This window comes from Moschus berezovskii, chromosome 16, assembly GCF_049115385.1.
Source record: "Moschus berezovskii isolate FMDL1 chromosome 16, NW_MosBer_1.0, whole genome shotgun sequence".
Taxonomy (NCBI): domain Eukaryota; kingdom Metazoa; phylum Chordata; class Mammalia; order Artiodactyla; family Moschidae; genus Moschus; species Moschus berezovskii.
The window spans coordinates 77,560,506-77,587,318 of NC_142475.1; the positions used below are offsets into that span (position 1 = coordinate 77,560,506).

Sequence of the window (26,813 nt, forward strand, 5' to 3'; positions counted from 1 at the left end):
CTCTCAATAGTCTTCTGCAACACCACAGTTCAAAAGCATCAATTCTTCAGTGCTCAGCTTTCTTTATGATCCAACTTTCACATCCATACATGACTATTGGGTAAACCATAGCTTTGACTAGATGGACCTCTGTCGGCAAAGTGATTGATGCCTCTGCTTTTTAATATGCTGTCTAGGTTAGTCATAGCTTTTCTTCCAAGGAGCAAGCATCTTTTAAATTCAAAGCTGCAGTCACCATCTGCAGTGACTTCGGAGCCCAAGAAAAGTCTGCCACTGTTTCCATTATTTCCCCATCTATTTGCCATGAAGTGATGGGACCGGATGTCATAATCTTCGTTTTTTGAATGTTGAGTTTTAAGCCAGCTTTTTCACTCTCCTCTTTCAAGAGGAGAAGCTCTTTAGCTTTATCAAGAAGCTCTTTAGTTCCTCTTCACTTTTTGCCATAAGGGTGGTCTTATCTGCATATCTGAGGTTATTGATATTTCTCCCTGCAATCTTAATTCCAGATTGTGTTTCATCCAGCTCAGCATTTCACATGATATATTCTGCATATAAGCAATAGCTTAAGATGAAGATATAAAAAGTTCTTGAAAGTTAATTAGAAATGTACTAACACAGTAGAAAAATGAATAAAAGACGCAAATACACAAGTCACAAAATAAAAATGATGAATATGAAGAAATAAAAATAAGCTGCACTAGTAATAAAAATAATAATAAAGTGAAAATTGAACATTTATTTTTCGAGAAGATTGTCAAAGTTTCTTTCAAGGACTGCCATACTCAACACCAAGGTCCATGATACTAATATAAATAATATCCTGCTCTGTCAAAGGGAACTTGGTAGTAAAGAGCATAATTTTACCTGGAGAGGTCTGGCCTTTGTCCTAGGTTTCTGAGAGGCAATCACCAAGCCCTAGGGGTGCTGTGCCTGACAGGAGTGTCTTTGCTTGCCTGGTGGCCTTGGGTCAGCCAGATAGTAAAGATGTGACTTAGGGTGGGAACTTTGCGTAACAAGGTGTCAGCTGACCTCCCAAGAGGCCTCTTCCCTCCGCGTCTCTTCCCTTAGCGAATGTTAGAGCCTGAGACGGGCCATATGGACTCCCTACGTGAGGGCCCCCAGGAAAGCATCTGGGCCCAGTTCTCAGGAGAGCCTCCCTGGTTGGCAGTGCTCCATGAACATCATCACACATCAGTGCAGAGAAAGTCACGCCGTCCTGATTCCAGGGAAGAGGACAACCACAATTTCCACGTTTGGCGCTTTTCCTGGACTCTGCCCTCTGCACCTCTTCCCTTACTGAAGGTTTGTCTGCATCCTTTCTCTGTAATGAACCATAACCATGAATGTGAGAGCACTGATTTGGTTCTGGGTCTTTTTCATGAATTATCAAAACTTGATAGTGACCTCAAGAATCCTTCACTCTGAAGTCCCTGTCAGAAGTGAGGGTGGTCATGTCAACTGTCCCCTCTAACCACATGATCTGATTTTCCCAGGATTAAGTATTGGTACATTTCTGGAAAGAGATTTGTCAATATGTTGTCAAGAGTCTTAAAGGGCTCATATTCTGACCTTTCAACTCAATTTTGAATGATCTAGGCTAAGAAAATAATAAAATATGTTGTCAGAGACATAAGTCCAAGTTCATTTTCCAGTAATATATTAGAGGTAATAAAATAAAGAAATTAAGATTAAATGTCCAATGACAAATTCATATTTTCCTAATGTTTGAATATTATGCAACCATTAAAAAACCATGCTGTCTGGGGAAAACAATAATTAATGAAGTGTTTATTACATAGTACATCTAAAAAGTTTTGAAGACAAATTGACTGATTGGATTCATAATTCACCAGACTAGATATGTTATACACATTAAAAGTTGTAACTTTTCAGAAAACATTCTCTTTACTTTTAAAAGGTAGGTAACAATATCTGTCAGAAATGTCATTTAGTATTGTATGTGGTGAAGCTCTCAGTAAAGTGTCTGTATAAAACAGGCAATCTCACAAACGATAGCTAATATCATTTAAAGATAAAAAGATAAATTCACAAACATGCATTACAAAGAAAGAATCATAAGCAATATGAAATGATCACACACATACAACCCTCAAAGAGTATAGATACGTAAATATTCTAACTGTTAAAAAAGTTAAATATAGATTTGTTTCACTCCCAAATGTCAGATTCTCTAATTTTTTATTTGAAATCCCCACAGCCATAATTTTAACCCGCAAATTCAACTGACATTGGCTGTTACTTCGATCATTTTAGTGCTGCTAAGGCTGCCGTCCCTACGACCACATTCTGGGTGGACAAAATGACCACAGGCATCAATACCCCCAGTGGAAAGAGATCTGATGTCTCCACTGTGACTTCATTCAAGAGTTTTCCTCAACAGAGCAAAAGAAAATACAAGTTTAGCAGTATCAACTTCAATGACTTTCCTCCAGTTTACCTTGACAAAAACCACAAACTCTTTTGAAAGGTCTGCATAGCCTGCTGATGATTCATTAGTTATTTTTCCATGACGATCAAAAATAACCAAGTGGCCAGGATTCTGTGCTGACTCAAGGAGTGCACAGCGGTTGGGCTGAGACAGCACCCGCATTTCAGTGGAGGCTCCACCACTAGCCTAAAAGAAAAAGAGAAAACGAAACAAAATGAAAGCTCTGCATAAGCAACAGAAAATGTGTTGACACTCTATGTGTACACAGATTCAGTGAACTCCACGGAACCCTTGAACTAGCTGTACACAGTGACACATTTTCTGATTCAATTCTTGTGATCTCCCACCCTGATTTCCAGGGTCTTGCTCCAAGGACCTTCTCTTGATTTCTCAGAAACCATGTAGAGAGCTAAATATTAACAGCAAAAATAACTCCAGTGGCAGGGTAATTTAATGAGATGTTAATGTGTATTTTATCATTATTTTTCATTTCTTCTTTTGTGTCTTCCTAATTAAAGACTACATGGGATCAAAAGATGAAATTAACAGATGGGTATTACTAGGTTATGCTTGTGAAAAACTGAACAAATCATGGAAGATAAACTATAGTGAGACATTTCTAGATTGGGGCACTGTTTGAGGTCTGACCTCTCACAGTCTCAACGAGGCATCTGGGCCTGAAAGTAAGGACTTATTGATTCTGCTTGAAAGGCCTGATCCATGACACTAAGGCTGCCAACCTCAGTGAAGTTTCTTGTGTGAGGATGGCAGGTAAGCCACAGAGTTGTTCACCAAGAAACCACCTGATGTTTTATGAGAACTGGGCAGTGAGCAATGTGGACTGAAGTTAAGAGAGTTGTCACCAGCTATTCAGAGACGCGACACACCAGATGAAATGTGTATACAACAAGGTGACCTTCATAATAACCAAGGTGGGATTTTCCCCCAACCTAGAGGGATAGGGGCTTATAGAGAGACTTAATTTGATTTTAGAAAAATAAATAGAACATTTCTTGAACTCTTAATTTGAGTGGATGCCATACCCACAACATTCATATTTATTAAACTTCTACTGACTAGGACCTTTATGAAGCAGAATGCACTATAAAATACAGCATGGGGGACTTCCCTGGTGGTCCAATGACTAAGACTCCAAGTTCACAATGCAGAGTACCCCAGTTTGATCCCTGATCAGGAAACTAGATCCCATAGGCCACCACTGAAACCCAGTGCAGCCAAAATATAAACAAAAATAAGTATAAAAAAAGCATGGGGTAGCATGCTAAGTCCAAAGCAAAGAAAAGACACCATGAAAGAAATGTGACTGATTCATGTCCGAGTCTTTGCAGCCCCATGGACTCTAGCCTGCCCAACTCCTCTGTCCATGGGATTCTCCAGGCAAGAATACTGGAATGGGTTGCCAATTCCTTCTCCAGGGGATCTTCCTGACCCAGAGACTGAACTGGGTCTGCCTGAACTGCAGGCAGATTATTTGTCATCTGAGCCACCAGTGAAGCAAGTAAGTAAATTAATAAATATTTTTTAAAAAAAGCAATACAGCTTCCCCCTGACTATTTCCCCTCTTGGCATCTTTGTCCTGGAACCTCGCTACCATACTGTGAGAGAGTCAAGCAGCTACATCGGAGGAAGGGCCACACATAGCTGCTCCACTGAGAGCTGGCATCGACTACCAGACCTGTGAGTCCTTCGATGACTCCAATCTCTAACATTTCAGCCACTTCACTTGATGCTGAGAGGAAGAGAGGTGTGCTACCTTCTCTGGGTCCTGCCCAACTGCAGATTTGTGAACAAAATAAATATGGTCAATGTTGTCAAAAAAAAAAAGGTGACTGATTAGTCCCTTAACCTGAAATTCAGTCCTACAGATCATGTTTTTTCTTCAAAATTTATTGCTATCTTAAGTTTAAAAACAAGCTATAAATAAATTTTAAAAAAGTAATTGCATAAAATTATGTAACATTATATGAGAAAGCTGTAGAATGAGGGATGGAGTCCAGGCGTCTGTGCTCGGTGCCTGCTTTCACACTGATTAGCTCTGAGACTTGGGACAACACAGTCATCTCACCCATCAGGCTCCTCTTCTGTCAGAAAGGGATGCTAATGTACTCTCTCACAGGACAATAAAAAAGCTAAATGTTATAACACATAGTTAGTCCTTAAATCAGTGCATGTCATCCTACGCTTTCTCAGTTTCAAAACAAATAATCATACATGGATCTTAAAAAGAATTTTTAGAAGTTTTATATGTTTTTAAATTTTTATTTTATTTTTAATTGTAGGATAACTACTTTACACTATTGTGATGGTTTCTGCCATGTATCAACATGAATCAGCCATAGGTAAACCTACGTCCCTTCCCTCTTAAACCTTCCTCCCACCTCCTTTCCCATCCCACCCCTCTAGGTTGTCACAGAGCACCAGCTTCAGGTTCCTTTCAAACCTAAACTAAGTAATCTCATACACTCACTCACAAAGCACACTGTGCTGTGCTTAGCTGCTCAAGTCGTGTCCAATTCTTCACGAGCCTATGGACTGTAGCCCACCAGGCTCCTCTGTCCATGAGATTTCCCAGGCAAGAATACTGGAGTGGGTAGCCACTTCCTTTTCCAGGGGATCTTCCCAATCCAGGGATCAAACCTGGGTCTCCCGCATTGCAGGCTGATTCTTTACCAACTGAGCCACCAGGGAAGCCCAACTAAGTAATAGGAGGAATAATTATGTGAAACTACTGGTTTTCCCCTAATAATGTGATCCCTGAGGGGTCCTTTGAGGTCAGATTTCCCATTTTGAGGCTCACTGAAATTTTGAATGTTCTCAGAGACGTGTTGTATTTTTTTCTTGTCTAAATTCTAACTGCTGAAATTTAAGGCCGTTTACATATCAAAATTTCAAAAATCAATGAGACAAAACAACATGAAAAAAGTGGAAGCAAAAGCCAAAGGAAAATACAAATTCATAATCTTATAAAAGTGTCTTGTGCAAGAATATATTATATATATATGGATACAATACATTTGACAAACATCAAAAACAAAGATTACCACATACCATTCCAGTGACAGAGCCGTTGTCAAGAGCCAGAGAAAGGTGCCTCAATTCATGACTTTGGAAAATGCATACATTTCCTTTGTTGAAAATAACATCAAAGAGACCTATAAAACATTTTAAGTATTAGCAAGTAATTCATGCTTTTAAAGCTTTTTTCTTACTCAATTATATATTGAAACCTCCTAAAAATACATTTTATGACATCTCTCAGTTAAATGTTTTTAATTAGTCAAAAGGTAGAAGAATGCTGGTAACCTTTAATAATCTACATGTTGCTTGGCATCTGGTGGCATTTCCAAGGAAAATATCTAATGCCTTCCAAAATAAACAGTAAACTCCTGAGACAACCCAAAAGAAAACAAAAAACACTCAATGGAACTGTTGCCAGGAAGACAAATTACCCTAGTGTGAAAACCCATTTCCCTTCTCAAGTCCCAGAGACTTGAGATAAAATAAACTGATGCATTCTAAAATTAAATACATACTATTAGGGCATTGGTGACTGGTTTGTATGATTATGATGACAAAGGTATGTCATCATATATTTGATTGCTTTTAGCTTTCAGTATACTTTTACATGCCATTTTATCTTGAAACAAAGCTTTTCTTAAGGTCATGAATTTTTTACCACTCTTTGTACAGCTAAACACTTAGAACAGTGCCTAGAACATAGCAGGCCCTCAAGAAACATTCTTTAGATAAGATCCCTAATTAGATCCTCCAAAACAAATACAAATGCTGCATATCACTTACACGTGAAATCTAAAAACCAAAACAAACTCAAAAATACTGAGAACAAATGGGTGGCTGTCAGAGGCAGGGAGTGGAGGGTGGGCAAAACAGGTAAAGGGAATTAAGAGGTACAAACCTCGTCTTATGATAAGTTACAAGGATATAATGTACAGCATAAGGAATATGGTCAATAACACTGTACTAATTTTGTGTGAGGACAGATGATCACTAGACTTATAATGGTGATCATTTCATAACATTTGCAAATGTCAAATCATTCCACAGTACACTTGAAACAACAAGACACTGTATGCCAATTATACTTTCATTTAAAAAAATAACAAAGGCAAATGTTCAAAATTTGTTGAAAAACAAAAAAGTTAGAAATCTCATTTAAATTACAGAGTTAATGAGCTCTCCACCATGAGTAAGCAGTTCAATACAAGAATGGAAATATTTATTTTTAACAAAATAAATTTTTTCAAGTTACACAACTCTAAGGCCAATGTGAAAAAACGTATTGAATCTAGTAGATGCCAAAGAGAAACATCTTAATGTTTAGCATTCATTTTTAAATCCTCTTAATAGGGTTCTTAGTAAAATTAGAAATGACTTTCCTTTCATGCTAAAGGACAGGTTTTTATACACCTAACGTGAGGGGGACGTCTTTCCCCCATGCCAACACCCACACTCCCTCCCACTGAAACCAGAGAACAGGCGCAGCCCTTCAACTGGTGACAAAGAAGGCAGGTGCTGCAGCTCTGGCCCTTTCTCCTCCCACAGGAGCTACCTCACAGAAGGAGCTTTCCCTCAGGTTCTCTGTCACTGGTGAGCACAGCCCCACAGGAGACACAGTGGGGGCGCCGAATCTCGCCTCCTTCTGGGAGGAGTTAGTGAGCTCTGTGAGCTCCTACATAGAGCCAGTACCCCAACTTGGTTTCATCAGTAATAAAGCTGAAGTTCTGACTGCCATTTGTCTGTGTTCTGTATCTTATTTCTTAATTGATTTTGTACACAGGAATGGAAGAAAATGGTATTATTTATCGATGCCTTTTCAAATACCCAACTCTTAAAAGACAATAAAAACATCACATTAAAATTAATTACGGAATGAGAATGCCAATATTACCAACACTATTTCACTTTATTCAGGATGCTCCTGCCAATGGAACAGTGCTTGAAACCAAATCAATAGATATAACTATTGGGAGGTAATAGATAAGTTTATCATATTTGTAAAACCAAAAAACTCTTTAATTATAGTGGAGTAAAGTGGTATGATTCAAGATAAGTATGTATCTAGATCTGACATACCATAGGCACTTAACAAATACTGAATGAATAAAACATAAAAACTACAGATTTCTACATATGTGTATATATTAATATGTGAGCTTTATAATGGGAAGGGGTTTATTTACAATGTTAACCACAGCCTTGGAACAACACTAACAAGACATTATAATGCCTATGTGAAGAGTGGAAATATATACATGGTGGCGGTTTAGTTGCTAAGTTGTGTCTGACACTTAAGACCCCATGGACTGTAGCCCACCAGGCTCCTCTGTCCATGGGATTTCCCAGGCAAGAATACTGGAGTGGGTTGCCATTTCCTTCTCCTGGGATACATATGCATATATATATATATATATATATATATACACACACATGCATAGGCACACACACACACACAGTCTTAATAGAGGAAAAACTCCTAAAAAAACTGAATACTGTGAAAACATCAATTCCTTCCAAGTTAATATTTAGACTTAGTATAATTGTAGCAAAATTTCCTTCAGAATTTCTTGGGAATGATGAAATAATTTAAAGTCAATATGTAAAAAAAAACATAAGCATTAACTCTCTGATCAGTGCTTTATGCTGTAGTTTGTGTGTCGGACTCTCAAGTCCCTGTCTTACATTTCAAAGTGCTTCTCGCCTCAGCTCAGGTGCAAGGCTAGAAATCCACTGAAAGGATCTGGGCCAGGCCTCCGTCTCCCGGTTTCCCTGTCTCTCCCACCTCCATCTACCAGGTGAGGCTGGAGGTGACTTGCTGCTCACGCGAGTATCATGGAGTCATCGCTGGAGGTCCCCATGGTTGGTCATGGCCCATTTCTCCATCCCATAAGGCAAGGGTCCCATGGTAACCCATGAGTATGTCACACTGGGTTTGCATCCTTCTAACACCCTCAACCACCTCCTGGAGCTGGGGAACCCTAGCAAGACAAGGCCCTCTTGCACTGGATGCTGTTATGGGTGGCTGGATGGCACATGCTCACATGTTCTATCTGCTTGTTCTAAACTTGCCAGAAACCCAGGAGTCCAGGCCTCACATTCAAGAGACCTTAGGGGCCCACATCAACCTCTGACCACTCCTACCCTGCTGTGCCCTCCTAGATTCTCTCCCGATAATCTAGGGGCTCTGGGTCCACTCTCCTCTTGCCATACAACTTACAGCTGGCCTCAAAGAAGACACGAGTGCAACCCATGGGCACACAGGCCCTGAGCAGCAGTGACGTAAGCTGGTCAGACATTCATAAACTCAGTCAGGAAAGGCACAGCATGACCGCTAGAGTGACACTTTATTAGACCTGGCACAGGAGGCATCGGGAGCTGCAGATTCCTACAGATCCCCATCCCCTGAGTCCCCTGGGGTTAATGCAGAGAAGGACCGGGTGAATGAGGCACACAGAGGGGCTCTGGTTACAGCTGAGGACCCTGAGCTTTAGAAATACCCAACCTTATTCAGTTCAGTTCAGTCGCTCAGTCATGTCTGACTCTTTGTGACCCCATGGACCACAGCACACCAGGCTTCCCTGTACATCACCAACTCCCAGAGCCTGCTCAAGCTCATGTCCATCGAGCTGGTGATGCCATCCAACCATCTCATCCTCTGTCATCCCCTTCTCCTCCTGCCTTCAATCTTTCTCAGCATCAGGGTCTTTTCAAATGCATCAGTTTTTCGATCAGGTCACCGAAGTATGGGAGTTTCAGCTTCAGCATCAGTCTTTCCAATGAATATTCAGAACTGATTTCCTTTAGGATGAACTGGTTGGATCTCCTTGCTGTCCAAGGGACTCTCAAGAGTCTTCTCCAACACCACAGTTCAAAAGCATCAATTCTTCTTCATCACTCACCCTTCTTTACAGTCCAACTCTCACATCCATACAATTCTACTGGAAAAACCATAGCTTTGACTAGATGGACCTTTGTTGGCAAAGTGATGTCTCTGCTTTCTAATATGCTGTCTAGGTTTCTCACAGCTTTTCTTCCAAGTTTTTTAATTTCATGGCTGCAGTCACCATCTGCAGTGATTTTGGAGCCTAAGAAAATAAATTCTGTAACTGTTTCCACTGTTTCCCCTTCTATTTGCCATGAAGTGATGGGACTTGATGACATGATCTTCATTTTTTGAATGCTGAGTTTTAAGCCAGCTTTTTCACGCTCCTCTTCCACTTTCATCAAGAGGTTCTTTAGTTCCCCTTCACTTTCTACCATAAGGGTGGTGTCCTCTGCATATCTGAGGTTATTGATATTTCTTCCGGGAGTTTTGATTCCAGCTTGTACTTCACCCATTCTGTCATTTCACATAATGTATTCTGCATATAAGTTAAACAAGCAGCAGGATGACAATATACAGCCTTGACGTATTCCTTTCCCAATTTGGAACCAGTCTGTTGGTCCATGTCCAGTTAGAACTGTTGCTTCTTGACCTGCACACAGATTTCTCAGGGGGCAGGTAAGGTGGTCAGTTCAGTTCAGTTCAGTTCCTCAGTCATATTCGACCCTTTGTGACCCCATGGACTGTAGCACACCAGGCTTCCCTATCCATCACCAACTCCTGGAGCTTGCTCAGACTCACTTCCATCAAGTCTGTGATGCCATCCAATCATCTCATCCTCTTTCATCTCCTTTTCCTCCTGCCTTCAATCTTTCCCAGCATCAGGATCTTTTCTATTGAGTCAGTTCTTCGAATCAGGTGGCCAAAGTTTTAGAGCTTCAGCTTCAGCATCAGTCCTTTCAGTGAATATTCAGGACTGATTTCCTTTAGGATGAACTGGTTGGATCTCCTTGCTGTCCAAGGCACTCACAAGAGTCTTCTGCAACACCACAGTACAAAAGCATCAATTCTTTGTTGCTCAGCTTTCTTTGGAGAAGGCAATGGCAACCCACTCCAGTACTCTTGCCTGGAAAATCCCAGGGATGGAGAAGCCTGGTAGGCTACAGTCCAAGGGGTCACAAAGAGTCGGACACAACTGAGCGACTTCACTTTCACTTTTCACTTTCATGCATTGGAGAAGGAAATGGCAACCCACTCCAGTGTTCTTGCCTGGAGAATCCCAGGGATGGAAGAACCTGGTAGGCTGCCATCTCTGGGGTCACACAGAGTCGGACACTACTGAAGCGACTTAGCAGCAGCAGCAGCTTTCTTTATGGTGGTTTGGGATTCCCATCTCTTGAAAAATTTTCCACAGTTTGTTGTGATCCACACAGTCAAAGGCTTTGGCATCAATAAAGCAGAAGTAGATGCTTTTCTGGAACTCTCTTGCTTTTTCTATGATCCAGCAGATGTTGGCAACCTGATCTCAGGTTCCTCTGCCTTTTCTAAATCCAGCTTGAACAACTGAACTTTCTTGGTTCACGTACTGTTGAAGCCTCGCTTGGAGAATTTTGAGGAATCTCATTACGAAGGAAGAAATGGCAACCCACCCCAGTATTCTTTCTTAAGAAAATCCACAGACAGAGGAGCCTGATGGGCTACAGTCCATGAGGTCGCAAAGAGTCAGACATAACTTGGCTACTAAGTACCTACTTGGCAACAGCAGGTACAACTATTCACATAGGTCCATAGAGACACTGCAGAGAACAATAAAGACGCATTAGAAACTTCCAGTGTGGTAATACATTGTATACTTAAAATTACATGCTTAAAATAAATAAATTTAAAAATAAATAAATAAAATTACTTGTTTAATCCTTTTAGGAATATAAGTTGAATGAGTCTGAATTTAGGTTATGTTTTTTCCCTTGAAAAATACACCTATATAATGAGAGAACTTTGTGAATCTGTATTTTATAATAAATCTTTTGAAATTTCAGGGGATGGGAAGTTGGTGAACAGGCCCTGATATAAGATAGCCATCAATGGTTTAGAACTAAACACTTTTATGTATTGTCATCCGGGCGTTCCTTTTATCTCTGAGATCCCACACTAGGGACAGGAAGACTTGTTTTTGATGGTCATTGTCAGAGTAGGCATAGTATTATTTTTTTAATTCTTAAGAGCTTATGATCATAAAAATGAAGACCCCTGTGGTATTTCAATGATCTTCTCATGCTGTGTATCTCCTCTTGGGTCTAGTGTTGCCAAGAAATGGTTCAGCAGCTCTCAGAGAAATGAGTACTGTTAATTCTGGGCATGGAAATAGCTAAATTCACAACCAGCTTGATAACTAAATAGAAGGATTGGCACATGATAATATATTTTGTGTGTGTGTGTAGTGAACATGAAAGCCAACATATCGGAGACATATTCTTAAAATATTTTCTTGAAAAGATGTTCATGGGTCAGCATTGTTCATCACAACCCTTTGCAGACAAGTGAAAACTGATTCTTGAATGTGAATTTATGGGACAAGGCATATAACATCAGGAAATAATGGTGCAGTAATTATCATACATAAAACACCTCCTGTTGCAAAAATGTCAGTTACGCCAAGGAAAATGACTCATACCATCCTGCACCTGCCTTTCTTAGGACTGCTCATTCTACTCCATATATTGAAGAACTAGAGTATTCAGATGCCGGGAACATTTAAGGGTAAAATTTCTGTTTTCATCATCTACTGGTTAGTTCTACACACACATTCACATGCCTGCCGTCTCTGTGGCTGCAGGACACCAGTTCTTTCCTGGGGAGCCTCTCTGCATAACTCTCTGGTTTTATCCATATCATGAGGCCTGGCTTCTAAGAATGATTAATCCAAGAAGTGGAGGCAGAAGATGAGGACTTTAGGAGTTACAGCGTGCTCGCTCTATTAGTCAAAATATGGAGACAGGGCTGACCCAGAGAGGGATGAGGCAGACGCTCCACTTCTTGATGTGGGAGTGTTGAGTTCCCTTTATAAACCAGCTTGTTGGGGTGGGTGTTAGAAGACAAGTATCCCTACATGTGTCATTTTCCTGCATGGACCAGTCCCTCTGAATAAAGGGATTTACAAATGTATGAGTGTGTGCTCAGTCGTGCCTGTTTCTGTGACTCTATGGACTGTAGCCTGCCAGGCTCCCTCTGTCCATGGGATTCTGCAAGCAAGAACACTGGAGTGGATTGCCATTTCCTTTTACAAAACATATAGGGAAATGCTCCAGCACAGTAACGCTTTGGTGTCACTATTTCTCTCCCTCTCTTTCAGCACCCCAGGAGAGTAAAGAAAAAGACCTTCCTTCCCCTCCCTGGTGAATATTTGCTCACATTCTCACCTTTTCTTTCTCTGTCTGTGTGTCTGTCTCTCACTGTTTCTCCTTCTCTGGAGGGAAAACTGGGAAACCCCGAAAAAGATCGGAGTTTCTTACCTTGGATATTTCTCTGCTTTAACGTACCCACCCGTGTATGTAGGTAACATCAGGCCTTCATTTGATGATACTGAGGGGTGAGGACTTGGGGACCCAATGTAAGATGCGGCTCTACCTGCTGCATTTGTTCCGAGAAATAACGGTCTTGGCCTTTGACTCAGTGCTCTTGTGTTTTTTGCAAGTAAAGTTAAACTTATATCCTCTGCTGTTTCTGATTTCAAAATGGGAGACATTTTTACATTTGGAAATACAAGCCAGTCTCTTCAGTACAGGAAAAGAGCATCAGCACTGGTACCAGGGGTCTTGGGGAGCATGACAGGAAGGTCGGTTCTGAGGGATCTAAGTAGATAAGTGGTCCCAAATGGGAACCAACAGGCAAGAAAAATGTCTGAGAAATAGACTAGTTTTGAAAAGAGAAGATACTAGGATGAATTCTCAGATTCTCACACATTTTCATAGAAGGGGAAGTTGGATTATTTCCTGGGGTCTCTAATAGGAGGCGGAAGTTATCTTCTTAGGAGATGCTGGAGGTTAATATCTCCTGCACATCCTCAAGGTTATTTGAAGGCACAGTTTCTAACAAGGTACAGCAAAGTTACATCCACAGATGAAGAAGGTGGATTTTGCTTAAATAGCAATGGTCTAAATTTCAAGGCAACAGAGGATGAGATGGCTGGATCGCATCACTGCCTCAATGAACATAAGCAAACTCCAGGAGATAGTGAAGGACAGGTAAACTTGGTCTGCTGCAGTCCATGGGGTCGCAAATAGTCAGATATGACTTCGTGACTGAACAACAACAAAATTTCAAGAGGAGTTGGAGGTTTGGGTTCATAGTCCAGGCTACCATTATTGGATTACTCCTTCTTCATGAATGTTTGTGGTTGTGGCTTTGTGATGCGCTGACATTAAACAACCAAGCCAATTTCCCTTTGCTTAGTTCTTCCTCTGTGCTATCTTTCTGGCCCTACAAACAAGCATTATTAGAACTGCTGTATGTGTTTGTCTTGGTTATTTCTGTGGCCCTCACATTATTTAACATGGTGCTTTGAAGTAACAGGCTCTCAGTGTTTAGTAGAACCTACTTAATTGCTTAAATGGTCGTATCCTTTCAAGAACTACAGATGCTATTTTTTATAAACACTTTATGTTAATTGCCTACGTATTATTCTTCAAGTAAGAATTACCAAATATAAGTGTTTCCATGGTGTACTGTCTGCATAATTGCATCGTCTGCCAAGATTTAGAGTCTCTCGTCTATTGACCATTTGTGTTAATGTGGGTAGTAAATTATTTAAATGGTTTAATACTAGTATAAAGTCATCTGAAAAGTAAGAAGCGCAACTTAAACTGGGTCTAGAAACCTGCTTTCCTCCAGCTCCCAAAACTGCCATGCATCACATGCTAGACCCATGATTTTACCATATTTGTCTGTCTTCTCTCCAACCGCGTCCACTGTGCTGTCCGGATGCAGACGGACAAAGCCTCCAGTAAGCCTGTTGTAGAACTGAAGAGTATTTCCTTTCCTAAATTTCCAGCTTTCTGCAGCCCACTAAGTAGAAAAACGAAACAAACAAACAACACCAATATGAGAAGACAGACAGAAGAAATTACTAGGAAACACCCCTTACTAAACATTATATACTGACTTAACACATCAAATAGCTATTTGAACACTGTTTTGTACCAAATAATTTAGGGCCAAAAGTAAAATCTTACTGTTTCTTTTCTAATAACTTCCAGCTTTTTCCCTGAGGATGTAAAGGAGGGAAAGGACCATTATTTCAGCAGAGTCAAGCTTTCTTTCCTCAATCATTATAAAACAGAGTTTTCTGAGAAACATCTGACACTCACTTGCAGAGAGGATACTGTTATTCCTGGCATACAGTTCTCTGACGATTTTACCATCATCTTCCCCTTGATCCAGCCATCTATGCAAAGAAAAGTGAATCAAGTATATCCTGAATTTATATTTACACTAACCACTAGTAATTATCTAGCCAGGTCAGAAATAACAGCTAGTGGGCACGCTAAGTTGTTTCAGTCGTATCCAACTCTTTGCAACCCCATGGACTGTAGACCGCCAGGTTCCTCTGTTCATGGGATTTCCCAGGCAAGAATATTAGAGTGGGTTGCCATTTCTTTCTCCAGGGGATCTTCCCTACCAGGAATTGAACTCAGGTATCTTACATCTCCGGCATAGGTAAACAGGTTCTTTATACTGTGTCACCTGAGAAGCCCTCATTCTCCTTATTGATGTATAAAGAGAAATCATATTTTTAGATCTGAACAAAGACCCAAATCTGTATCATCATGAATGATGATAAACACAATGGATATCTTTGCAAGTAGAAGAAACAGCCCCAAAATTAATGTTCAAAAATGTTACCCAACAAAGCACCAATGCCCAGGAGTGACTGAATAAACTCTCCATTAGCCCAAAATATATGAGCCTGGCACTGACTAATATGAAAGGAATTTGTTCAAGGTAAAGCATGCCTACCAACCTGTGGCAGAAAAAGGTGTATTCACGGTTTGTTGTGGGATCCTTGATCACAACATCATCAAGAAACCAACCATTTCCTAAACACAAATTAAAGAAAGAAAACTGTGGTGTGTATAGGTTACAGTCTGGGTATTACTTGAGGTTTTGAGAAAGAAGCTCTAGCTTCTGAGTAAGTAAAGCCCTCATGCACCTGTAAGCTTTCATACTTCAGATAACACAAGATACTTGGGACATGGACTCCGAAGCATTTAAAAATATTTCTTCTACATGCATAGCCTATTTCAAGGCTCACCAGGCTCCTCTGTCCATGGAATTCTCCAGGCAAGAAAGAATACTGGAGTGGGTTGTCATTCCCTTCTCCAGGGGATATTCCCAACCCAGGGATCAAACCTGCGTCTCCTGCACTCACAGGCAGATTCTTAACCATCTGAGCCACCAGGGAAGCTCTTTTTTTTTTAATGTTTATTTATTTAGTTACAGCATGTGGGATCTAGCTCCCTGACCAGGGATCAAACCTGGGCCCCCTGCATTGGGAGCACAGAGTCGTAGTCCCTGGGACCACCAGGGAAGTCACAAAGATTTGTATGTTATGGCATCTACTTCAGTGTGATTTTCCAAATGGTTGAAAATAGAACAACTCTGCAATTGCTCTTGATTTCATAAACTGCATTTATAACCCTGAACCTAACATCTTTCAAAGAATATACATCTGATGAGTTAGCAATACTGTCAATTTCTAAAATGTATACACACTGAAAGCTATTAAAGTCCAAATTTAAACTGTAATGTCTATATTAAATACATATTCATTCAGAAACTCTGTCCAAGCACACAGCATGAGCTAGTTTAATGAAGATAACAGCCTCTTCTTAAATGTTTAGTTTTATATTAACTTGCAAACTCAAGTTGGTTAAAATACAATTTTATTTTATTTATAGATAAAATGGACTATTTTAACTAGCCATCATGGTTTTATTTATACAAAAGCCCAGCTCAAAATGTACCCTCCTTTAATTAAAACTGCTTGACTTGACGAAGTAGTACTCATCAGCTGTAGGCTCTAAGACAGCACACGGTCACAGGCTGGTCTTTGTTGAGTCTTGGCCTTCACCCCTCACCACATATTCCCAGTCCCGAGCTGAGCCACACTCCTCCCCGTTCCCTGTATGAGCCTGCCTTCACGTCTCCTCTCCTGAGTCTGACAGCTCTTGATCAACCAGGAGACGCCTCCAGGCACTGCACCCCCGCTGCGTTCCAGTTCCCCATCTTCTCACTTGTGAGAAACCAACAGGCTGTGGAGTAACCAACGGGCTTTCTGTAAAGAAACCACTGCTGCAGTTTTTCTCCATCACAGTCTGAGATCTTATCTTATATAAAAATAAATCTTGCCACAGATTGTTTTTGCCCAAAAAAACGGAGAGACCTGGGCGCAATTTGTTTAAACAAAATTCTTAACCCGTATAACTGCCAATGCACCACAAACACAGGCAGCTGGGGCCTAAAGGAAATATGTAAGTGCACGCACACATAAAACCTTCACCTCTCTCACCAAAACACAGAACAAATCAAAACAAGAACACAGTGCCACCTGAGGTCGTTGGTAAATAAATCGGTAAGGAACAAATAGGTTCACTTAATCCTCAGGACAGATAGAACCTATAAATTAAACTGTCCTGGCTAGAGTTTCCTATTACTTCTCAATATGGCTTTCAGACCAGGCCAGTTTAATAATTCAGAGGGACAAGTATTTCTCATTGTTGATGCTAATTATTATATATTTTATATACTTTTGTTGCTACTCTGAAGAGCTTTTATATCTCATATTTTCAATAGAAAAAAAATAGCCTCCAGTTATTGTATATTGATTTAAATTCTAATCACTTTATAAATTCTCCTCTTTCATCCATTTTTCAGTTGATCCTCCTTGCATTTTAATAGACATTTCTATCACCTGTAGACAATAAATTTACCTTCTTCTTTCCAAAATGAAAGCTTCTTAAAGATACATATATTACTTTCCGAAGAATGACTACTCTCATAAGGAGAAAAATCCTTTTATAGTATTCCTAACTTTTATGGATTTCATTGTTTATTAAGTGATGATCCTGAGTTAAATAATTTTGACTGCTGACAGATAATTTTTTTGCTTCAACTTTCTGACGTGATGTGTTTTATTAATAGATTCCCTATTACTGAACAATCCTTCAGTTTCCCAGGATGAGCCCTACTTAGTTGTCATATATTATCCCTTATTGTACTTCTCGATTCATTTCATACACATTTACCTTCAAATAATTGCACACACGTGCATCCGTGTTGCTGACCTACAACAGTTCTTCTGGAGAATGCAGGCTCCAGGGGATACTCACATTGTGCCAGCAACCGTGAAAATCCTCAGAAGTAACACAAATAATCCCATTTCATTTGGGTATTTGGAACAGGACAAAATGGGAAATTTAACTGTCAAATTAAAATATTGTCTTTGTCTGCTTGGGCTGCTGTAAGGAGATACCACAGTTGGGGCAGCTTTTAAACAACAGAAAAGTATTTTCATATTTACCATAGAAAATACTCAGCACAGCACTTTGTACATAGCAGGTCTACCACAAATATTTCCCGAACTGAATTTGCTATGTATGTTACTTGGGCATATTAACATGTCATTTCAGAGTCCTACCAGAGCATTCACTGTCCAACAAGGTTGCTGGGCAGTCATCTGACTCCCTGCAGAAATGGAATATTACCTGACTTAGTACTGACCACAGATCAGAGCCCAGACTCTGTAAAATCAGTTGTCAACTGGCAGAAAAATAAGATGCAATATCCTTGGATCTGATAAAAATATAAGTGAATTTTGTCCAAGAGGGAAGATAATCTCAAAGGTATGTTTTTATTATCTTAGGACATTAGCCATACTTTTAATTTAATTTGCCAGTCACATTTATCATTCTTTCTGTTTTCACTGATTATAAATGTACATTTTTTTATTTTTGTGCAACTTCTTTTGAACTAGCTTTGTCAACTGGCGGGGCCCCTCATTAATTATTTAAACACATATCCACTACATATTGGTATGAGAACTCTGTTCTTAACGCTTTGAAAGTTGACATTTTTAAGAAAAAAGTTTATCATCTTCTTTGAGGCTTTGGGATTTTTTTTTTTTAATCCTTTTGTGGCATGTGCATTTTACTCGTGTCTTTTGTTAAAGGATTTTATCCTATTTTATTTTACCTTATTTTTTTACCTTATACAGTAGCAGAAAATGAAGATATGGGTCAAGTCACAAAAGTGATGGAAACCTGAGGAAGAAGTGAGAACAAAAATGGCAGCAGAGAACACAGCTGAGACAGGACACAAGAGGAAACACAGCAAGGCTGCCAGGACAGCTTCCTCAAGGTGCCGCTGTCGGCATGATCGTTAGCACTTCATGGCCAGCCCCTGTCGCTGGACGCAGACACGGTATCCACCAGGAGCGTGCCTGGAACACTGCCACAGGCCTCAGAGGATCAATACTTAGAAACCACTTCATTATGAGTTTTCCACAGTTTTTTCTAGATTTGTATGAGGCGTTACAAGAACAGAGCAGAACCGCACCTTGAATATCTACCTGTTTAAGACTCTTACCTGGTCCAAGCCCATCATGGGCTATGACAATCTTGTACAAATTCCCCAGGTGCACGGCTTCCAGGAGGAAGCTGTCAACCTGTAACAAACCAAAAAAGTACAGTTAGATCTAGACCATGAGCTGATTTCTAATGAAAGTACAAATTAAGACACAGCAAAAATTCACTGTGAAAGAATTAGGTTCATCCAATAAATACCCACCTCTACATTAAGAAAGGAAAGGTATACACACATTACTATTAATATATTTAAAATATATAGCCAATAAGGACCTGCTATTTAAAAAAGTGATGCTGTATTTTACCACTGTCTTACTATTTAGAGATAAACATTTAGTTGTTTTCCTGAGAAAGATAAGTATTGAATACATTATTTTCAGCCTTTATTGATTATTAAAAAGTGTTTCTTTCTACAAAAAAAGTAAAGATAAAACAGCAATATTAATTTAAAGGACATAATAACAAGTTTTTTAATTTTTCCTTCCTGCCAATTGCATTACAAAGGCATAAATTTGTGGGCTTTCTACAAGTATGTTTTCAAATAATAATAATATAAGTGTAATAGTTATAAAATACACTGTAAGTTTTCATTTGACTATAACAAACTCTCATCTGTCCTGAATGAAATGTTTTAGCAATGATTAGGGACCATTCACAAAAATGCTTCTAAAGTAATTTTAGAATATTGATGCAAAAATTATTGAACATTTAAAACATTTTGCTTGAAGTCTCAGTGCACTGCTACCATCAAAACCATGCCTGTTTGCGCTCCAGTGGTTTGTGTATTCAAAATACAGGTAAAAGTGAGGAGCCCAGAGTTCTTTCACTAAAACCTAAGCCAAGGATACAAGTTAAAGAGCAAGAAAAATACACAACTTAGTGTATCAGCTGAAAAATAATTCAATAACAAAAGATACATGTCTTATACATTTTTAAATATTTTCACATATATTTTACCCTTAAACGTCACTAGGTGAGAAAAAAAATACCTGCTCTACAGATAAAAACAGGCGTAGAACCAGTGTTAGAGCTCAGATTCTCTAATATTTATTAATACTATTAATACCTTCCTTTGCCATCACTCTACCTCTACATAAATGGACTATAAAAATATAAATAACAGATAAAGCTATTAGCATTTATTTACAAAAATACAGTCAAAGCCTGGTAATGGTAAATGAGTAATACTGCCATTTGTTTATTCATGAATGAAATCTGCTGGAAAAGGAAGATTTTCTATGCAATGACAGAAATACCAGCAAAGAAAATCATGTGTTATAGTATTAGATGACTGACATACAGAAGTCCAAGAAAAAAGGGGAAACAATGAAAATATTTTGACATACTCAAAGGCTATTTGCATCCTCAAAAAACAGTTGAGACAACTATATGGGTTGTCTATAAATTACTCAGTTTTAAGAAGTTAAGTATTACTTACATATTAGTATCAGTAATAGTAAATATAATGTAATACATTCAGTTTCTATATTTGACAACGAAAGATGCTATAGTCGGTCAGTGAACAACACAGGTTTGAACTTACACAGGTCCACTTCTATGTGGATCTTTTCCAATAAACATGTACTACAGCATTATATAATCAGGGGATTGGTTGAATCCTAGGATGCAGAACAATGGACGTGGAAGGTCAACTGTAAAGCTATATGCACATTTTCAACTGCATGGGGCCAGAGATCCTAACCTCCTGTGTTGTTCATGGGTCAATTGTACATAGTAATCCTTATTTAATAATATATAAGTGTTGAAAGTCAGACAATTGGTAGTGACTTCAGCATGATGGTGGACAGGGAGAACCAAGCCCTCGTTCCTCATGGAGGCACCATTTTAATGACAGCATGTGGACTAGAATACTTCTGGGACAACCCTGAACACCAGGAAAGAAGCTGCAGCACCAGTCCCACGCAGAATGAAGCAGCAGCTGCTGCTACTGCTAAGTCGCTTCAGTCGTGTCTGACTCTGTGCACCCCATAGACGGCAGCCCACCAGGCTCCACCATCCCTGGGATTCTCCAGGCACGAACCCTGGAGTGGGTTGCCATTGCCTTCTCCGAGAATGAAGCAGGAACTCCATCAAAAGAGACAGGAAAGTTTGTGACTTTTTACATGGCAACCCACTCCAGGGTTCTTGCCTGGAGAATCCCAGGGACAGGGGAGCCTAGTGGGCTTCCGTCTATGGGGTCACACAGAGTCGGATATGACTGAAGTGACTTAGCAGCAGCAGCAGCACACGCCTCATACGTGGCATGTGCAGGCCCCTAACACCGGGGTTATTCAATGACGAACTGTAGTAAAGATGGCACATTTTATTTTTTTAACCATAAAAACTTAAAACCCAGACAAAAGACTTTTTGTTACTTACTTGTCCTCTTAAAAAATTCAAGGCGCTCTTTGATCGAAACAGTCGTCTGGATCCTGTATCTCCCTTTTCTCCATAGACAGAAATGTAGATGTTTGCTACTGTTCCGGCATTCCAAAGCTCACCTGTTGCCACGTGCACTTCATACACTGTCACTGACAACAACAACAAAAAATACAAGCCTTACTGTCAAACACTGGAAGATCCCCTGGAGAAGGAAACGGCAACCTGCTCCAGTATTGGTGCTTGGGAAATCCCATGGACAGAGAAGCCTGGAGGGCTACAGTCTGTGGGGTCACAAAGAGTCAGATACGACTGACTGACTAAACAACCACCACTCATATGATAGAAAAATTACACATTTCTAATCAAGGTCTCCAGATCCAGGTAAGATGGAGCAACACACCCCACTCAGTCTCTCTCACTGAATACAGCTACAAAATCTTGACATAATGCATGCAGCAGCTATGTGAAGGCTCTGAATAGTAAACACTAGCAAGAGAATGGGGATTTAGCAGAATTAAGTATTTATGTATATAATCCGCTGGATCATGGAGAAAGCAAGAGAGTTTCAGAAAAACATCTATTTCTGCTTCATTGACTATGCCAAAGCCTTTGACTGTGTCGATCACAATAAACTGTGGAACATTCTGAAAGAGATGGGAATCCCAGACCACCTGACCTACCTCTTGAGAAACCTGTATGCAGGTCAGGAAGCAACTGTTAGAACTGGACATGGAACAACAGACTGGTTCCAAATAGGAAAAGGTGTACGTCAAGGTTGTATATTGTCACCTTGCTTATTTAACTTATATGCAGAGTACATCATGAGGAACGCTGGGCTGGAAGAAGCACAAGCTGGAATCAAGATTGCTGGGAGAAATATCAATAACCTCAGATATGCAGATGACACTACCCTTATGGCAGAAAGTGAAGAGGAACTCAAAAGCCTCTTGATGAAAGTGAAAGAGGAGAGTGAAAAGGTTGGCTTGAAGCTCAACATTCAGAAAACAAAGATCATGGCATCTGGTCCCATCACTTCATGGAAAATAGATGGAAAAACAGTGGAAACAGTGTCAGACTTTGTTTTTTTGGGCTCCAAAATCACTGCAGATGCTGATTGCAGCCATGAAATTAAAAGACGCTTGCTCCTTGGAAGGAAAGTTATGACCAACCTTGATAGTATATTAAAAAGCAGAGACATTACTTTGCCAACCAAGGTCCGTCTAGTCAAGGCAACGGTTTTTCCCGTGGTCATGTATGGATGTGAGAGTTGGACTGTGAAGAAGGCTGACCGCCGAAGAATTGATGCTTTTGAACTGTGGTGTTGGAGAAGACTCTTGAGAGTCCCTTATACTGCAAGGAAATCCAACCAGTCCATTCTAGAGGAGATCAATCCTGGATGTTCATTGGAGGGACTGATGCTAAAGCTGAAACTGCAATACTTTGGCCACCTCATGCGACGAGTTGACTCACTGGAAAAGACTGATGCTGGGAAGGGTTGGGGGCGGGAGGAGAAGAGGACGACTGAGAATGAGATGGCTGGATGGCATCACCGACTCTGTGGACATGAGTTTGAGTGTACTCCGGGAGTTGGTGATGGATAGGGAGGCCTGGCGTGCTGTGATTCATGGGGTCTCGGAGAGTCGGACACGACTGAGCGACTGAACTGAACTGAACTGAACTGAAAATTGTTGAAGCTTCAGAACACAGATTACAGGAGAGCGAGGGGAAGGATGGTGTGAAGCTGTTTTACACTTTAGACCTGATCTGACATGACATGAAGAGGTTGAATACTTATTCAGAGCTGTACCCTGATAATCGGTCCTTTGTGCAGAGGCTCCCAGATAGAGTGCTTCCTCCGCTCATTAGTAGTATCATAGTAAGTTAACTCATAAAGAAGGTTTCTGCTCCAGGTTCTTGTGATTAATGCCCATTCCAGTGAAGGCAGTTGTTGATCTTTTAGTCTTTCAATTCATATTTTTTAAAATGGGCATTTCAGGACTGAAATCAAGATTTCTGGGAGAAATATCAATAACCTCAGATATGCAGATGACACCACCCTTATCGCAGAAAGTGAAGAGGAACTAAAGAGCCTCTTGATGAAAGTGAAAGAGGAGAGTGAAAAGTTGGCTTAAAGCTCAACATTCAGAAAACTAAGATCATGGCATCTGGTCCTATCACTTCATGGCAAATAGATGTGGAAACAGTGGCTGACTTTATTTTTCTGGGCTCCAAAATCACTGAAGATGGTGACTGCAGCCATGAAATGAAAAGACGCTTGCTCCTTGGAAGAAAAGTCATGACCAACCTAGACAGCATTTTATAAAGCAGAGACATTACTTTGCCAACAAAGGTCCTTGTAGTCAAGGCTATGGTTTTTCCAGTAGTCGTGTATGGATGTGAGAGTTGGACTATAAAGAACGCTGAGCGCCAAAGAATTGATGATTTTGAACTGTGGTGTTGTAGAAGACTCCTGAGAGTCTGTCGGACTGCAAGGAGGTCCAACCAGTCCATCCTAAAGGAAATCAGTCCTGAATATTCATTGGAAAGACTGATGTTGAAGTTGAAACTCCAATACTCTGGCCACCTGATGTGAAGAACTAACTCATTTGAAAAGACCTTGAAGCTGGGAAAGATTGAAGGTGGGAGGAGAAGGGGACAACAGAGGATGAGATGGTTGGATGGCATCACCGACTCAATGGGTATGAGTTCGAGTAACTCCAGGAGTTGGTGATGGACAGGGAGGCCTGGCGTGCTGCAGTCCATGGGGTTGCAAAGAGTCAGACAGGACTGAGTGACTGAACTGAACTGTGATTACGGGCTTGATTTTTCTCTCCCCTTTGACTCTCCCTTTTCTCCCCCAGATGACCTCTATCTCCTCCCTCCCCCTTATCTTCTCTACTTAACTTTGTGAATCTCTCTGGGTATCCGGGCTGTGGAGAACACTTAGGGAACTGATTACTGGCTAGACTGCTCTCTCCCCTTCTGATTCCCCTTCTTCTCCTCCTGGTCACCTCTATCTCCCTCCTCCCTCTTCTCTTCTCCATGTAACCCTGTGAACCTCTCTGGGTGTCCCTCTCTGTGGAGAATCTTTTCACCATTACCCTAGATATTTTATTATCTGTGCTGTATGGGTGGAGAAGTCCTGAGGCTAATGTAAGAGTAAGACTGAAAGCCAGAGGTAGGAGGCTTAAATCCAAAACTTGAGAACACCAGAAAATTCCTGACTCCAGGGAACGTTAATTGACAAGAGCTCATCCAAAAGCCTCCGTACCTACATTGAAACCAAGCCCCACTCAAGAGCCAACAAGTTCCAGAGCAAAACATACCATGCTAATTCTCCAGCAATGCAGGAACACAGCCCCAAACACGAAAATACAGGCTGCTCAAAGTCACATCAAACCCACAAACACCCCAAAACTCACTACTGGACACTTCATTGCACTCCAGAGAGAAGAGATCCAGCTCCACCCACCAGAACACAGACACAAGCTTCTCTAACCAGGAAACCTTGACAAGACAGTAGTCCTACCCCACCCATAGGGAGCAATCTCCACTATAAAGAGAAACCACAAATTTTCGGCCTACAGAAAGGCCACCCCAAATACAGCAATGTAAACAAAATGAAAAGGCAGAGAAATATTCAGCAGGTAAAGGAACATGATAAATGCCCACCAAACCAAACAAAACAGGAGGAGATAGGGAGTCTACCTGAAAAAGAATTCAGAATGATAGTAAAGATGATCCAAAATCTTGGAAACAAAATGGAGCTACAGATAAATAGACTAGAGACAAAGATTGAGAAGAAGCAGGAAATGTTTAACAAGGACCTGGAAGAAATAAAAAAGAGTCAATCAATAATGAATAAGGCAATAACTGAGATCAAAAGCACATGGAGGGAAGCAACAGCAGAATAACTGAGGCAAAAGATAGGATAAGTGAGGTGGAAGATAGAATGGTGGAAATAAATGAAGCAGAGAGGAAAAAAGAAAAAATAACTAAAAGAAATAAGGGCAATCACAGAGACCTCGGGGACAATGTTAAACACCCCAACATTCAAATCAGAGGAGTCCCAGAAGAAGACAAAAAGAAAGACCATGAGAAAATACTTGAGGAGATAATAGTTGAAAATTTCCCTAAAATGGGGAAGGAAATAGTCACAAAAAGTCCAAGAAACCCAGAGAGTTCTAAACAGGATAAACCCAAGGCGAAACACCCCAAGACACATATTAATCAAATTAATGAAGATCAAACACAAAGAACAAATATTACAAGCAGAAAGGGAAAAACAACAAATAACACACAAGAGGATTCCCATTAGGATAACAGCTGATCTTTCAATAGAAACTCTTCAGTCCAGAAGGGAATGGCAGGACATACTTAAAGTGATGAAAGAGAAAAACCTACAACCCAGATTACTGTGGATCTCATTCAAATATGAAGGGGAAATCAAAAGCTTTACAGACAAGCAAAAGCTGAGAGAAATCAGCACTACCAAACCAGCTCTTCAACAAATGCTAAAGGATCTTTTCTAGACAGGAAACACAGAAAAGGTTTATAAACTCGAACACAAAACAACAAAGTAAATGGCAATAGGATCATCAGTTCAGGTCAGTTCAGTCGCTCAGTCGTGTCCGACTCTCCGCGACCCCATGAATCACAGCACGCCAGGCCTCCCTATCCATCACCAACTCCCGGAGTTCACTCAAACTCATGTCCACAGAGTCGGTGATGCCATCCAGCCATCTCATTCTCAGTCGTCCCCTTCTCCTCCCGCCCCCAACCCTTCCCAGCATCAGTCTTTTCCAGTGAGTCAACTCGTCGCATGAGGTGGCCAAAGTATTGAAGTTTCAGCTTTAGCATCAGTCCTTCCAATGAACACCCAGGATTGATCTCCCTTAGAATGGACTGGTTGGATCTCCTTGCGGTACAAGGGACTCTCAAGAGTCTTCTCCAACACCACAGTTCAAAAGCATCGATTCTTCGGCGATCAGCTTTCTTCACAGTCTAACTCTCACATCCATACATGACCATGGGAAAAACCATAGCCTTGACTAGACGGACCTTGGTTGGCTAAGTAATGTCTCTGCTTTTTAATATATTATCAAGGTTGGTCATAACTTTCCTTCCAAGGAGTAAGCGTCTTTTAATTTCATGGCTGCAATCAGCATCTGCAGTGATTTTGGAGCCCCAAAAAATAAAGTCTGACACTGTTTCCACTGTTTTCCCATCTAATTCCCATGAAGTGATGGGACCAGATGCCATGATCTTCGTTTTCTGAATGTTGAGCTTCAAGCCAATCTTTTCACTCTCCTCTTTCACTTTCATCAAGAGGCTTTTGAGTTCCTCTTCACTTTCTGCCATAAGGGTAGTGTCATCTGCATATCTGAGATTATTGATATTTTTCCCAGCAATCTTGATTCCAGCTTGTGCTTCTTCCAGCCCAGCGTTCCTCATGATGTACTCTGCATATAAGTTAAAT

The 26,813-nt window shown here is 40.5% G+C and overlaps 1 protein-coding gene across 1 annotated transcript in view; it reads right to left on the minus strand.

Moving 5' to 3' along the window:
- Nucleotides 1-26,813, minus strand: part of RP1 (RP1 axonemal microtubule associated) — a 137,386-nt gene that overhangs the window by 34,616 nt on the left and 75,957 nt on the right. Inside the window, exons 7-14 of the mRNA XM_055432611.2 lie at nt 21,332-21,483; nt 18,954-19,032; nt 15,331-15,406; nt 14,678-14,754; nt 14,543-14,574; nt 14,246-14,375; nt 5,519-5,622; nt 2,459-2,635 (exon numbers count right to left, since the gene is read on the minus strand). Coding sequence (XP_055288586.2) covers nt 2,459-2,635; nt 5,519-5,622; nt 14,246-14,375; nt 14,543-14,574; nt 14,678-14,754; nt 15,331-15,406; nt 18,954-19,032; nt 21,332-21,483 — 827 coding nt within the window. The remainder of the gene's footprint in view (nt 1-2,458; nt 2,636-5,518; nt 5,623-14,245; nt 14,376-14,542; nt 14,575-14,677; nt 14,755-15,330; nt 15,407-18,953; nt 19,033-21,331; nt 21,484-26,813) is intronic.